Source organism: Amaranthus tricolor, chromosome 4, assembly GCF_026212465.1.
Source record: "Amaranthus tricolor cultivar Red isolate AtriRed21 chromosome 4, ASM2621246v1, whole genome shotgun sequence".
NCBI lineage: Eukaryota > Viridiplantae > Streptophyta > Magnoliopsida > Caryophyllales > Amaranthaceae > Amaranthus > Amaranthus tricolor.
This window is the reverse complement of record NC_080050.1, coordinates 25,147,604-25,163,865: the sequence shown is the minus strand read 5'-3', so window position 1 is coordinate 25,163,865 and position 16,262 is coordinate 25,147,604. Positions and strand designations below refer to the sequence as shown.

The following is a 16,262-nucleotide window of genomic DNA, read 5'->3' as shown; positions in this document are numbered from 1 at the left end:
GGTATAATCTAAACCCAAACTTAGCATAGTGTAAACCCCTTCTAAGTATTTTGACATACTCTGAATCCCTACTTCATATACACTTGATCACTATTTGAGGTACCATAAACCCCTACTTGAGATACTAAAAACCCCTAATTGACATTTCCTAATCCCTACTTGAGTTACATTAAACCCCAACTTGATGTTCCCTAAACACCAACTTGTTATACTCTAAACACCAATTTAGCATGGTGTAAAACCCAATTGGATATGCTAAAAAACCCTCGTTGACACGCTGTAGTACTCCAAATTGAGGTAGTTTAAATACCTATTCGATGTATCCTAAATGCCTACATAAAGAATCCTAAATCCCGACTTTACAAGCACATAGCAAACAAATCACATACACAATTAAAACTTCTTTTTTTTGAAATACCAACGACAAGAGTTCATCATCAATTAACTTGCTTTTTTCTTAGAAGAATCCATAACTACAAACAATACAAAATTACGTAACACCAAAACCTTACAAAATGAAATTCAACAAAAAAAAAGACAAAAAAAAGCCCCAACTTTTTTATGAAACAAAAAGAAATCAACAAAACATTCGTGTGATTATGAAGGAGATAAATCTTGGAGACCTTGATTGATTTTGGAATGAAGAACAAAGAAAAAGTCTGAGAAGAAGATTAAGGATGATGAATGAGTTTGTAATTAAAGAAATGATAAACTGTCAGTAAAGAGCGTAACTTGTTTTGTTTTTCACTTCTAAACATTTTCCCTTACTTAAAAAAAATTTGGGCCGATTTATTTCTATAGAATTTGTGATAATCTTAAAATGATCGCTTACGATTTTAAAGAATCACTTTTTATAGTCTTAAAGTGATCACTTATAACATTAAAAAATATACTAACTATATCATTAAAGTGATCATTTACAACTTCAAGGATATTTAAAGTTGGAAAATTAAATAAATCAAATATCAATAGCAAATCGAGATGAAATATTGGTTGTTAATTTTATAAATTGGGCTGCTTAAGCGAAACACACTAGAAAATAGGTATTCTAGACTAACATGTCTTACAAGTCCACCAACGATGCTCTGGTGGCAAACAAGATAGACGACCGAAGAGGGTGTTCAATATTTGGAAAAATAACAATTTATTTAACATAAGTAAATAGTTAGGTAGTCAAACTATTAATGTTAGTGTTTGACAAATTAACTTGTTCATACAACTTATTTGTATAAATCAGTTATTTTTAAACAAGCTGATCCTAGTATAAAATTCATAGGTTCAATCGGTTGTTAAAATCAATTGGACCAACCTATAAGATCAAAGTATTCTAAACAGTAAACAAGACATGGCTTTCCAAATCAACGATTTCTACTTGAAAATTTTCCTATCAATGACTATCAAATAATAAGATCAACGTATCTTAAATACGACATTTTAAAAGATTTAATCTTGAGATGAGAATATTGACTAAATAAGCTCTGCAACGGATACAATATAAAGTAAGATAAGCTCTGCAACTGCAACACATACAACTTCAGTTCTTGACGCTACACATACAAAATGTACAATGTCTAACAAGAAAGGGGGGAAAGAAAAATCCCATGGCGAGGTGACTAACGAAAGATATATAGGCAACTCGAAGCTCTTTTCTCACACTGAAGGCAAGCCAGCAGTGGCATGGGACGCAAGCAGACGAGCCTTCAGACAGGAGGATTCTTCACAGTTCATTCAAGCTTTAAAGCTCCCTATTGTTCATATACGAGCGACGTAGGAATTGGCCTGGGTGACATACCGCACCCAGCGGTATGGATTGTAGGTTTTCGATTTCTTTGCAATTTGCAGATATTTTACCTGAATAACAATGGGAAAAACAATCACGTAAAGCAAATGAGAAAAAAGTGGTATTTGACATACTCCACACACCAGAGGCCTATTGCCAGGAAATTGTCGATATATAGAAGAAACAGTGAAATCCACACCTGTGACTAAAGGCTCATGAAAACAACCCACAAACAACTGAAGCACAACTGAAGTAGTACCTGAAGTCTTGAAGCATTGTACATCGGTATTGTGAAGTTCATGCTAACAGGTCCAGCTTCCTTTGTTAGATTCCCTGAAATAAAGGATGGTAACTCGTCACATTTGAAAATAAAACGGTGTATACTAGAGGAACTAACTATCAGATTTAACAAAAGCAACAAAATATGAAAATTTCCCACCGTGTGATTCTTGTGAAAATGTCAGTTTAGCTCGTAATGTATGTTCAGTTCCACCAACAATCTGTTGATGATAATATTTCATTAGCAACTGGTCAAAGGTTGAACTAACATTGCAACTTCTTCCCTGCTACAGTCTACAGTAACTAAGTTAGAAAAATGTTCACCTTCTTTAGATTCCATTCTAGTTTCTTATTAGCTTCCTTGAAATCAGCCATCTGTCCAACAGCACCAGGTTCCAACTCAAAGCTAACTCTGAAAAGTTATCAGATAGCGGCACATTTAGGTAGAGCTTTGATCATGACATGACAATGTACGTCGTAAAAGACATAAAATATACAGGAGTCTAAATCAGTTACAAATCATTAGCCATGAAAATATACACGGCTAAACATCTTTTGATGCACATGCATATGATTTAGCCGAATATGAGGAGGTACTAAATTGTAGACATTTGACAGATTTTATCGAATTATCTTGTTAACGACAAAACTTCAGGAACTTGATAAAACGCGTGAATCAGAAAAGACACACAAATTAAAATATTGCTTATTTCACTCAGAGCAGAAGTATACCTAGTAGTATAACTTGGCAGTGGCATTTGAACTAGAATAGTGTTTGCAGTGGAGCTAGATGAAAATTCAGCATATATTTTAATAAGTACTTCAGCCTGTTCAACAAGAAAAAGATGAACTTCAGTTTATAAATAGGATAAAAGAAAAAGGAAAATTAAATAGACAGAAAACACTCTACATCCAGAAGAATGAAATCAAGTAAATTGAGATCTTTTCCTGGAAAATATGAAGAATTGCTGACACATGCATTACAAAGGCACATAAGATGATATGCAACGTGTAAACTGTAAACCATCACATGAAAATTCATTTTACACAAAATAGAGCATCCCTTGCTACAATCAACACTGAACCTAAGCGTCTTCAGTCAAAGAGCATTTTTTTTCTTGCATAACATAATCTAAACAGGACGAAGTACACATGGGGATCGTGTTGGGTCGTGTCTTGGCGGTCCTCTCATAGGAACGGGCCGGGTTTATAAAATCAAACCAAGACATATGCACAACACAAAATTTAGTTCATAAAATGGCAGGTTAAGCCTACAGGCTACCAGGCCGTACTCATGCCTCCCAAGTGCCAGCTCAACCTGTGCCTATGTACGATTAAATTCAAAAATTAATAATTTAAAAAACTAAAATTAGAAAAAATAACTTGATTAAACATATCAGAAAATATAAAATACAGTTTGAATTAGAATATAGATACAAAATAATCGTTAAATGCATAATCATGTATCTTTTTTATATTGATATTCTAACATTAATAGTCGAAATAATCGTCTATTTGTAATATTATTGTTGTCTATTTCATTTTCATCAAAAATTAGTCCATTCTGCAAAAACATTTTGTTCATTGTTGCTCCAAATACATTGTTTGTCATTATTGAAATGTAACAAATCATACCATTAAAGTGATCAAATCATATTTTTGGTTTTATTAGTCTCTTTTATAATTTCTAAACTAATCTTATCTTCTATGAATGATTATAAGTCCAAAATATTGATAAGACAAAGGGACACCCACCCTATAAAGTTTCAACCATGTGCAACTTCTTTTAAAACACTTTCAAACTTAGAGATGCAGTTAAAATTTATAACGCTCTGACACAAGTTTAACCCACAAGGAAAGTTCATTTTTACATTAAAAGGAAATTGAGCTATCGTTTTAAGGAAGGAAATACACAAACTTTTCAAATGTCATAATAATATAACGCACCTTGAGGGCTCCAGCTTCTTCAATCAGAGCTGTAATCCGGAAAGGGGGTTTGAACTCCTGTGTCATGCGATAATTCATAACTGAAAATTCTCCATCTGAAGGCACCTGTATATGTGAAAGAAACAATTAGACCCTTGTAAAATGAGGTACAAAATTGAACAGATTCTTGAATCTAAGCTGCACACATACTGACCAGGCTTAAAGTTCTGTCTAAATCAAAGGTATCAAGGTGTACAGATTCGTGAAAATTGCAGTCATCAAGTAGTACAGCACCAGAACCCGAACTACTATATCCTGCATACAAGAAAAAGAAGGGCTTCAGCCTATAGTGTGAAGGCAGAACACCACAAAATCTACATTCCCATAAACAAAAAAAAAATCATAAATACCATATCCTGAACTTCCACCTCTTCCAATCGTCACATCCTCATTTAAGGCTAATTTGATTTCAGGGTTACCAGTAAGATAGCTTTTCATTTGAATTGTTCCATCAATTTCTGAAGTTAAAATATACCCCTGCGAATTCGCACATTACATTTAGAACTTAAACAAAACCAGCAATGTATAACATTAACAAGAGAGCTTTCACCAGCTGCAGCTACTATAATGGTTCTGTATAACGCATTTTTACTTTGGCATGGCTGTTTAAAATTTTACTTTGATGGCATAATACAAGGTCTAAAAAATTCTTAAGCCTGACAACCTGAGCCCTTCCCTGCATTCCCTCTCTACCCCAGCCACAATCTCAACCGACGAAAAAGGGGGAGGGGGGGGGGGGGGGAGGGGCCAAAAACAGTACTGGTCTTGAGCAGTTTTTGGCATTGCTCAGTGTCCAAATTAGACATTAAACATCATATTTTGAAATTGGATGCTGATCTACAAAAAAGTAGCAGCTCTCAGATATCTCTACATTATCGCGCATCATGCAACTTAAAAAGTATGAAATTTAGCACTCCTACATGACAAAATATCATGTAACAATCAGATTTAAAAGAATACTGTGCTTACACTGGAACTGAAGGTCACACTTATCTTCTCAATGATATCAACAAATATTTCCTCTCTCTTCCTACCTCCGGGTTCATTTGCAACCACAGACTTAGTCACAGCAGTGCCAGGCATTCTTTTCGTCCCTTGCTACATGCATCAAGCTTTTTAGAGCCAAAAGAAATAAAATGCGCAGAAGCAAGCAGTTTAAGATGCAAAAAAGAAAATTCAATTTCAGGAGAACAGACACTTAATTCAGCCATACCATGAAAAGAGAAGCAGGGCCAAGTGCAGGTACGCGAGCAGCATCCACCACTATTGGCTCATTAAAAATATAGGATTTCAATACTTCTGTGGATGTTGTTTGCACATAACCAAAATCCTACACAATTCGACATAAATTTAGTTGAGCAGAAGAACACAGCCAGTAATAACAAGAAATCTAAAACCAAATTTTTATGACTAATATTCCACAAATTTTTCACTACCAACACATAAAAGATAAAAACCTCATGCACGAGAAGAAAGATGGAAATAGCATCCTCTTTTAGCAAATGTAACACAGTTGCAAGAGTTTGTCCACTTATTAGATATCATGAGGTTAGACCATGGTAGAAAACAAGAAGACAATACAAAGAAAAAATAAAGTCAACAGTACTTACTATGACTTCATCAAGCAACTCATAGACTAGTACAAAATTTCTTCTCAAAGATTCTTCACTTAGAATTCCAAGGTAATCCTTTGTAACACGTGCAATACGTTGAAGGAGTTCCATTATAAGTGAAGGTGATACGTTAGCTCTTGTGGTCGCCACAAACAGTAAACCAACAATCTTCACGTGGAAATAGTTGACTCCGTCTACATTCTGTTGAAGGCATCACAGGATGGGATTAGACTTTTCATGGAAAATGATAAATAATGATCGCTATAGCAAATGGTAATCCTATAAATAAGTAAGCAAAGATGCAAAATGAATGGTAAATCGGTAACAGAACTGGAAAAACTTCTTAAATTTAGGCCCTGATCAGTACCGCAGAAATGAACTTAAACTTTCCAGAACATTTAACTTATATAACCCATCTAAAAAGTTCAATTCCCAAGACAATTTTATATTATAGTTGACACATGGAATAAAAATGAGGATGTTACGTTACATAACGGCCGCTTTATAACAGATTTTGAACTTACCGAACTGCAAAACACCGTTATATAACAAGTGATGTAAATTCATGGAGTAACCATAAGTTGTTATTCTAACATATTAGCCATTATTATCTATTTATAAAGTGTATTAGGTTTAAAAGGTCTATAATATAAGCTTTGATGTAAATATATTTTCTGGAAAACTTGAATTACTATGATAAAAATGAATTTTTCTCAAGTTAATGATTCACATGCGATATCCGCAAAAACGAGTAGTAACACCGCAACGTGTCGCGTCCGTGACATCGAGACCGTTACCGCAATCGCAATGACATCAGAATTTTTTCTTTAAGTAGGAATATAAAATATAAAAACGGTCATAATGGATTGAAAGCAAAATACATCATCAATGTTTTCAAAAGTCTTGTGTGGATGCACAATTATCATCTCAACTCAAAGATCAATGTTACTCGGTTTACATTTCAGTTCAATATCCAAATATGATGCTCAAATCTCTGACACGTGTTTATACTTTATATAAAATTCACATTTCATTTGGACCAAAAACATGAAAAGTCTTGGTTCCTGATCATGTAACTATTTCTAACTCAAATATGGGTAGAACTCCTAACAAAATGCAAGTTAAAGGCAAGCAAGCCATTGACTTTTGTAACAGATCAGCCAAGATGGTAATCAAAACAACCTTTATTAATGAATACAAGAACAATAATATGGGACGTTCGAGTCTCCCAAACACTCCTAAGTTCGAGTCTCCCAAATACTCTCCTATCTTCCAAACATCCCATACTCCACTCTATTTATAAGAGATGGGAGGGGAAATACAAACAAGAATACAAGCTAATAAAAAACTAACTAACATAACACCCTAAAAATATAACTCTTAACTATTATTCTTTTACATTACATATGAGCCTAAGAATATACCATGTATGACAATACCGGCCGCCTAAAGATCCACCTTGTCCTCAAGGTGGGTAAAATGTAACTCGGGACCAAATTATGACATCCACACTCGAGCCATCTACAACTGGAGCATCTATAAGCCCGACCAAGTACGTGAGTGTGTCTTGAAGATTGTAGGTTTTGTAGAGGTGGGTTAGAGTGAGTGGGCTGAAAGAAATTGGGGTAAAAACATTTTGAAATGGGCTAAAATTATTCCCAATTGCAAAAGGTATTGGGCATAAAATGTTTTGGCCCTTTCTCCAATCAATTTTCAGAAATTCAGCAGCCCCTTTTGACACAAAATCGGCAGCCCGGTTCATTTTTTGATTGATGACGTCATCGCTGATGTCATCAGCACATCTCATTCCAGAAACAGTGGCGTCATCGCTGACGTCATCAGCAAATTCAAAGTCCAACCATTGTTGTCTTTCCGCAGAAATCAACCATTCCCACTGCTCTTCTTTAATTCCATAAACCCTAAAGAAATCAGCCTCCCTTTCCGTCTTCTTCCACCTGCCGCCGGCCAGCCAACACAGTATCACGGTGAGCAGACAATTTCCGCTGACCTTTAGTTCCTCACAGTCGTCGCCTTCACCTCCGTTCTCTTCTCTCTCCTTTTTCTCGCGAACCTCCACCCATTTTACTAATTCCGCTAACTTCCCAGCATCTTTGCGGTTGCCGACCCACTCGCCGGCCACTTCTCTGGTGGTCTTGCACCCTAAACCATCAGCCTCTTGCTCCGCCCAAAAGCATTTTCGTTCGCTCCCTTTTTCCCTCTCTTCAATAGAATTTCCTTTCTTCACAAACCCTATCGTTTTATCACCCATACTCGGATTTCTTGTAGCTGTCAGTGGTTCTTGTCGGCGGCGTCGCCGCCGCTTTTCTCGATCCCTGTGATTTCTTCATTTTCATTTTCAACCAAAGCCCAACTGTCTTGACCGACCTTCTTCTCCACGTACACCCTTCAACAGCATTCGTTGCCACCGCCTTCTCCATTGCTCGGATCCGGTACCACCGGCCGGGTCCTCCTCCAGACCCGCAACTCAAATGAGCTACCCTTCTTTCTTTTTCTTTATTTTTTTCCCCATGGCTTCTTTCTTCTTTATTTTCTTCTTTTCCCAATACCTTCTATTTTTCTTTTGGTTTCTATTCTTTTCTTCATGTTGCAAGAACATAACCCTCTTCTTGTTCCTCAACCCTTTCTTTTTACTCTCCCTCACTTCTGAATACTCTTCTTTTTCATGCTGTAATTGTTTCTTACTCCTTTCACTCAAGCTTATTTGTTCCTTTTCCACCAATCTTGAATCCTCTTCTTGGTTCTTCGATTGCTAATCTGCTTGTTCCTCACATATAACTGTCTATCTTATTTTTCTTCCCATACCTTCAATCTTTACACTCTCTTCCTAGACATCTTCTTTTCGTTCTTTATGGAATACAAATGCCATTAATTCATTTTCCATATCTTGATGTAAGATGAGAATACCCTTTGTGACTACATTCATGTTCCGAATCAAAATGTTCATCACAAATCTCACAAATGCCTTTTTCCATCTTTTCATAAATTTTATTTGTGTATGTTGTTTTGAATGAGTGAATAATATCATTCTGGGCAGCCTTTTGGAGCATATCTAACGGATGAATTTCAGCCCCGAAACCCTTAAAAAACGCATCAAGATCATCTTCTTGGGTATTCGGATTTTCCATTTCTTCCTTGGGAAAAAGATCTAGTGCCAGGGCCTTCTTCAACCTTATCAAATTCTGTTCCAATTGATCCATCTAGACTACCCACTAGATCGAAATTCTTGCTCTGATACCTACGTAACAGATCAGCCAAGATGGTAATCGAAACAACCTTTATTAATGAATACAAGAACAATAATATGGGACGTTCGAGTCTCCCAAACACTCCTAAGTGTTTCCACTACTCTCTCTAGTTATTTCCTATCCTCCAAACATCCCATACTCTACTCTATTTATAAGAGATGGGAGGGGAAATACAAACAAGAATACAAACTAATAAAAGACTAACTAACATAACACCCTAAAAATACAACTCTTAACAACTATTATTCCTTTACATTACATATGACCCTAAGAATATACCATGTATGACAACTTCTTGTACAATAGAGAGATTGTCTCCGAGAGCCACTAGTCAATATCAAACTTTTCCATATTCCCTCCATTGCCCCAAGCCCCCAACTCAGCAAATTTGATCTGAATTCAACACATACACATCTTCAAAAAAACTAATTGTTGAATGGATCGGAAGGACCGGGCCAGGTTTATAATGGGTCAGTGGCTTGTTAATGGATTGGTCTAAGTTTGATTGGGTCATTATAGGGTCGATGAAGTAGCAAATTTCTTCAAAAGGCATTATTTTCTTATGACTCGTACGCTGTTTCATGCACGGCTTGTTGAGGAAGGCATTATCTTCTCTAATCTGTTAAGGAACAGAAGTATAGAATGGTAGGACATACGGCAACCAACACCAATCACTTATACTTGAAATGGATAGTAGATACTCAACAACCCATTTCAACTCTATATTTACCCATTATTAATAAAAACTACTAAATATATTCCCCATAACAATAAATCGACCTTGTTGCCCTCAAAAGCCCTATCCCATAAGGCCACAACCACATATAATCGTAGTATAGAGAGTGCAAAGATACAAAAAACACAGACCTGTGTAAATAATTCCTAAAACCAAACATGCTTATGTGGCCAACCTTAGCCCAGGCGTACCCAATTATAAAAGGCAGATTGACCACCAAAAGCTCAAACTGTTCCTAAAACCATTTGACTCAGTTTCAACCCAAACCAAAAACTTAAGTATTTATATCTCAATTCAATCATTACCATCATTACTGGAAGAATTTTGTTGCACAATCCATTGGTTTCCAGCAAGCCAAAGCAAGACCTTTGTTAAGGATACATTTATTGTTCCCATGGCCATGGGTGCACTTTAAGAACAATTATTATGTAGCACTTCTATTCTTGGTTTACTTCTATTTATGAACGAAGTTCAACTGAAGCATGAAGTACATGGTTCAATAGAGAAGCATTATTGAAGATGCAAGGACCTAAAGAACTTAGGAAGACTACTGTTTTATGTCCAAGTCATAGAATGAATGCGGATCCAATTTCACCATATAAGATATCAAGGATTGTGATAATTTTAATGAAGATATACTGAAGAAATTCGAAGTGGTATATATATGCCTTGTATTAAAAAATACAATCACAAATGGACAATTGTAATCATGTGACATAATTCGCCTTATTTTGCATTTCCTTTGGTAAAACTAATCAATAAATTTTACTTTTGAATTTCTTCATTCATTTGTCCCCTCATTCACCTTTTAATTTTTTAAAAGACAAATATCTCGATTTACATATTGTTGCCAAATTTAAATTTCACGTTTATAGCACTATGCTTGGGCATGAGAATAACACAGGTTGAGCATAGGATAAAAAGAGAACAAACAATATAAGTTTGGATACCTGTATGCACCACCTAAAAGAGCGGAGAGTCGAACCAAGGGGACTTTTGAACCAATCTAGGGATGCAAAGATGACTTGGATAGGAGAAGTGAAATCTTATACAACAAAATTCACATACAGAACCAATAAAATAGACATATGAATTGAGAAGAAAACTTTGTGGATGATCACATAAGATGAACTCATAACTATTGCATCTAGCACTATCATCTACAATTAAACTTTTCACATTATTGTTGTATTTGTAAGGACAACCATTTGATTACTATAAATCCAAACTCAAATGTACATGAGAAAAAATTCCTTATAGCACAATGGATAGAGTACATTGGAAAATATCAAAATAGAGTGGATGGAGTAGTAATCCTATTAAAATTGATCTCTCCTATCTTGAGTTTTGTGTGCTTTAATAAGGTGAGAGGCAATAAAATTGAGAAGTTAAAAACAGAAACTCAGAGTTGAATCACACATCAACGGAAGATAGCAATTATTACATGAATGCTAAATAAAATTAACTGCTATCTCGCCAAAGAAAACAATAATCCTCTTTTGGACAATGATCACGTATCAACACATAAGATTAGAACTCAACTCACATGAAAAGGCATGAGTTCAGATTTTGAATCAAAACTTGACATCCACTATCCGAAGCATTACAAAGCTATCACAATTTCTAATAGAGGGGATGGGGAAGGAAAAAGAATACCTACAAAGACAGGCGGTGCCTCCTCTTCGCCATCTTCCTTCCAAAATTTAACCTTACGGAAAAATATTTCAGTACTTCCTTTGGGAACATCTCCACGATCTGTATTTACAACGAGAGAATAAATTATTTAAATTTTTTCTGAAATATCAAACAAAGTTTCCATCCCAGTACCAAACTACAAAATATTTTGGTCTCAATTATGAAAAAAGAAATATACAAATTGAAGATAGAATGTCAAGCGTACCAGTGACTTGACTCAAACCCAAAAGCTACATAAGAACCAACAAAATCACTTCTCTATTAAATAAAATTTTCCCTTTCTCTAACTTAGCTAAGATTTGTTTCTCAATAAAAAAATAAAAAATAAATAAATAAATAAATAAAATAAAATAAAAACTAATTAGCTTTCTTCAAACCATTCATAAACTTTAACAAAAAATATTCTAATTAGCCCTCTTGGGCTTATCATTTCATCTTCCTTCTACTTAAAATGAAATCAAAAGGCGCTCTTCTAATTGAACCCCGCCATATCTTAATACTTCCTATCTTAATCAACTCACACTTTTTTGTCACAATATAGCTCTCTTACTTTATCTCCCTAACTCCTAAGAAATCTTCTTTATTTAGATTAAATGTGTTAACATCTAATCCTACTACAATCACTATACCAAAGCCTACTTTGGGTTGTAGAAAGTAATAGACTTTCGTAAACAATGATAAGAAGTCCAAGAATCCAAAATCAAGAATTCAAAAATTGTGGCTATTTCATTGCACATCATTTAAACCTAATCTCAAAACACCCCTATACAACGCACCACAAAGAAATGATACATTTTCAATTCTCATAAGGGAACTATTCCAAAAAAGGTTGCTCGTGCAAATAATAATTAATACACTTCTTATGTTTAATTTTTTGTGGATAACCAAACTTGTCGATAGTTAAAATTTATCTAATTATGAAGTCCACATATAAGCCTACATTTTCATGGGCACCCTAGCCTACTAAAATTATGAGAAGGAAACGAGAAGCAAAATGAGTGTGTAGAAGGTGATTGCAAAATGCGTAAGTGAAAAATACCTATCCCCTATCTAATGATTTTAAATGATAGGCGCCCACAAAAACTCCCTCCAGATCAATAAGTTCTCACCAAGCCCCATTAGTCACGGTTTCATTGTAAAACCTCCTATTACTACTCTAGTCTCTAAAAAAGGAGCAAAATAAGAAAAAAGAGTGAGGGGAAGCAATGGAAAAGGCACTTTACATATTCAGGTATCCTCCCAAAACTTACTCTTAGACTACTTTACCATGGAAAAGAAAAGGGAATATTGCGCATTAGTACCCATTAAAGAAATAAAACAGGGGTAGAAATTTGCACAAAAAAAAAAAAAAAGAAAACATGTGTAATGGGTAGATAATGGATATCGATTTAATTTTACTAGTCCAAGTGCATCACAGTTGTTTAATCAGACATAAACTTGGTATTTTATTATTGTCTATTTACGCTAGGACTTTAGTTATAAAAACCTAAAAAAAAATAAATAATAGGGAAAAAAGAAGACGAAAGAAGACAGAACAAATCTAATGGATGCTCACACCAAATAAGCTTCTTTTGACTCTAACACCAAAAGTGGCTCTAAGACGCTCAACTTAAGGATTCGCCTCACTTAACCCTATCAAAGCGCCAAGCACATGCCTCGTGCCTTAGGCACGCTTCAAAGCACCCAACTCATGCCTCACAAGTCACACCTTAGCCCAGCTTTTTAAAAACTAAAGAGAGGATGCTATGATTTGAAAAATCACCAAGCACAATGCAACTCTCATGATCTTTTACTTACCATTATATCATAAGAAAGTGTTTGTCAGCTTTACTAATTGATTCACATAATTTCATTTATCGATAGGATCGTTTTCAGTCTAACTAAACACTCTCTCTGTCCCGATTAAAGAGATAAGAAATCAACTACCCTCTAATACTCAAAATGAATCCTGATAAATGAGGGCAAAAATGACCTGAACTTACAAAGGCCTTCAATCAACTAATAAAGTCAAGACGGTGAAGACCAGAATACAGAAAAAAGCACAATCATCCCGAAGCAAGGCTAATTCAACATAATGTATCAGCATTTCCCCCACAAAGAACAAACCAACCGAACTGTTGTTTGTAAGTGATAACACTTCACCAATCACCATCCTTTTTGTGGTCTGAAGCAAACCAAATTGTAGATTTTCTACACATGTAAATCTATTAGTATTGTTCCCAAACAATAAATGAAGAAAATATAAGTATCACTTGAGCCATTGAATTTTTTTCTGAATTTATAACTAAAATGATCATTAGAAAGAATGAGGAGACATGAAAAAACAATGTTTCGAAATTCTCATACCACATCAAGCCTCTAATTTCTCAAGCAACCTACGTCACAATATGACCTCGATGTCCACAAGACAATAACCGAATGGATTATTGTTCACAAGACAACAAGCCTAGTTTTCTTGAAATATATATCAGAATTACATGTGACTAGATCACAATAAACAATTAGAGACACTAAATCTACTTCATTAAGCCTATTTTAAGCTTTTCCCTTATAAAAAAATAATTAAAAATCAATCACTAGTCACTACAACCTCTTCAAACCACTTATACAATTATGAAAAAACGAACTCCTCCATTTATAGTACATATGATAAATGCTGATCACATCACACTCCAACCTAAAGCCATCTAGATCAAATCAACAGAATAATCCACGAGAGCGAGCATTATTTCTTCTTCATCCAAAAGATTCATTCAGATTCGTATGTTCTCTTAACAACAATATCAAAATCATGATTTCTGAACATAAATCAAAGTCAATCACAAAGCACCAAAATTCAACCTAGAATAATTTTAACAATGACAAAGGATAACACAAAAATGACAACTAATAGCATCATAAACCATAGATCTTTTACTGAACACAATAAACAACAATAATTACAAATGTGCATTTGGAAAATTTGATGGATCTAACGGAGAGAGAGAGACATACAATCACGGAATACGATGTTATCTCCTCGCTGAGAAAGAACGAAGAACTGAGAAATCATTGAAAATGTTAGTTTTCCGATCAAGTCGAAGGAGTAAAAATCCCGAGGGCAACCAAATGGTGCTTCTGTGCTGTGTACGAGTGGACGGCAGGAACGAGCACGGTGGACTGGTAACACAAATGACAAAACTTCTCTCCACCTTTTTTTCGTTGATTAAACATGAGATTTTTTTTTTAAAACAAAATTACCAAAAAATCTATTTTTTTATAATTTTTCTACAATAATCTCACCTATTAATTAATCATAAAGTAAATTGAGAATTAACTTAAAATTAGTGAAAAAAAATTTTAAAATTTTAAAAAATTCTGAATAATAAAAAAAATCAGAAATTTACTTTAACATTTTTTCAGAATTTTATTTTAATTTCTCTTATATTTTTTAAAAAATAAAACTCATTATAGCAAGTCATCCGATCATCGGATTTAATCTAGGTTAATATCCCTACAAATTGGAATTATTTATAGTTAATCAATAAATGAGATTATCATAGGAACTTTATGCACATGGTAACATCCAATTTATGCACTATCTAACTGCCGTAACATTTTCCGTTAAATTCTTGTTAATTTTTGTTTAATTCATCATTTTGTAAGATTTTTCCACATGGTAGCATCTAATTTTTGCTCTCAAATATTTAATTCACCATCTTAACGTTTAATTCACCGATTAATTTATAAATGCCCTTAAATATTGTAACAATTTTATTTTCATTCAAATTATTAGCATTATAAAATTCATAAGCTGCATTACAAACACGAATAAATAATTCAAAAGGCGCATTTTATAAGCTCAAAAGATGCATTTTATAAGTTCAAAAGTTACATTCTAAGCACTAATACATATCTACTTAATTGCTACAACATTTAAGGGTGTTGATAAATTAAGCGGTGAATTAAACGTTAAAATGGTGAATCAAACATTTGAGAGCAAAAACTGGATGCTATTATGTGGAAAAATCTTACAAAATGATGAATTAAACGGAAATTAACAAAAACTTAACGCAAAATGCTATGACAGTTAGATAGTGCATAAACTAGATTGTAACACCCCGTCATTTTTATGACGTCATTAATTAATTAATATTATTATTATTATCACTTTTGGAAAATTTATAAATATATTAAGTTATTTTGAATTAGTCTTAATAAATTCCTTTCACATACGAATTTAAATATTAACATATAATTATATTAAAAATACAATTACGATCACTAAAATAAAGAGGTTCGAATCAAAATTATTATTTTATTAATATGTGTGAGTACACAAAGGTGAGTCTCTTAGTTGAGCCTCGCAAGAAAATGAATCTAGATCAAATAAATAAATAAATAAATAAACAAATAAATAAAATAAATAGGATGAGTTAGGGTCTTAAGTGGGTGTTACTCCCTCCCTCGCTCAATTCACACGCCTCCTCTCCCCTTTCCTTCTTCCTTATTTCTTTCCCTCCTTCCTTCCCTTCTCCCTTTCCTATGTCGCCAGGGCTGGCTTTTGTGCCGCCCCTTGTGATTGTCGGTAAGTTGCACGGCACCTCCTGCAAGATTCCCTAATTCCTGGCCTTGGATCTCGACCCTCACCACAGCAACTGCGTTGCGTTTTTTTTTTCAACTGGCAAGTACACCACAGTGAACAACCGTCCACCCTTCCACCACCAGCAACCGCTTCACTCCCTGCGGCCAGCAACTAGCGGTTATGACAGCAGCAGCCCTGAGCTGTGACTCCATCCACCACTACACTTACCACTCCTCTCTTCCCCCCTTTTCTCTTGTTCACCTAAGTAAGCCATATCCTCTTCCCTAATTGATTTTCTCTTGTCTTTAATTGAAATTGTTATCAAGTTTATGAGTTTAGTATT

At 34.6% G+C, this 16,262-nt stretch overlaps 1 protein-coding gene across 2 annotated transcripts; it reads right to left on the bottom strand.

Moving 5' to 3' along the window:
- Positions 1–1,350: 1,350 nt before the first annotated feature.
- LOC130810300 (AP-4 complex subunit mu) lies at positions 1,351–14,571 on the bottom strand. 2 transcript variants are annotated; one of them, XM_057676303.1, is made up of 13 exons: positions 14,350–14,571; positions 11,321–11,415; positions 5,656–5,859; positions 5,259–5,375; positions 5,015–5,143; positions 4,396–4,522; positions 4,200–4,300; positions 4,007–4,111; positions 2,792–2,886; positions 2,384–2,471; positions 2,220–2,280; positions 2,040–2,113; positions 1,351–1,851 (listed from the first exon to the last, which is right to left on the bottom strand). In XM_057676303.1, exons 1-13 carry the CDS (start codon positions 14,405–14,407, stop codon positions 1,753–1,755), a joined length of 1,353 nt encoding a protein of 450 aa, XP_057532286.1. In that variant the 5' UTR covers positions 14,408–14,571; the 3' UTR covers positions 1,351–1,752. The 2 variants fall into 2 exon arrangements, with proteins under 2 accessions (XP_057532286.1, XP_057532287.1); XM_057676304.1 differs by having other exon boundaries at positions 11,317–11,415; positions 14,350–14,364.
- Between the last annotated feature and the right edge of the window lie 1,691 nt (positions 14,572–16,262).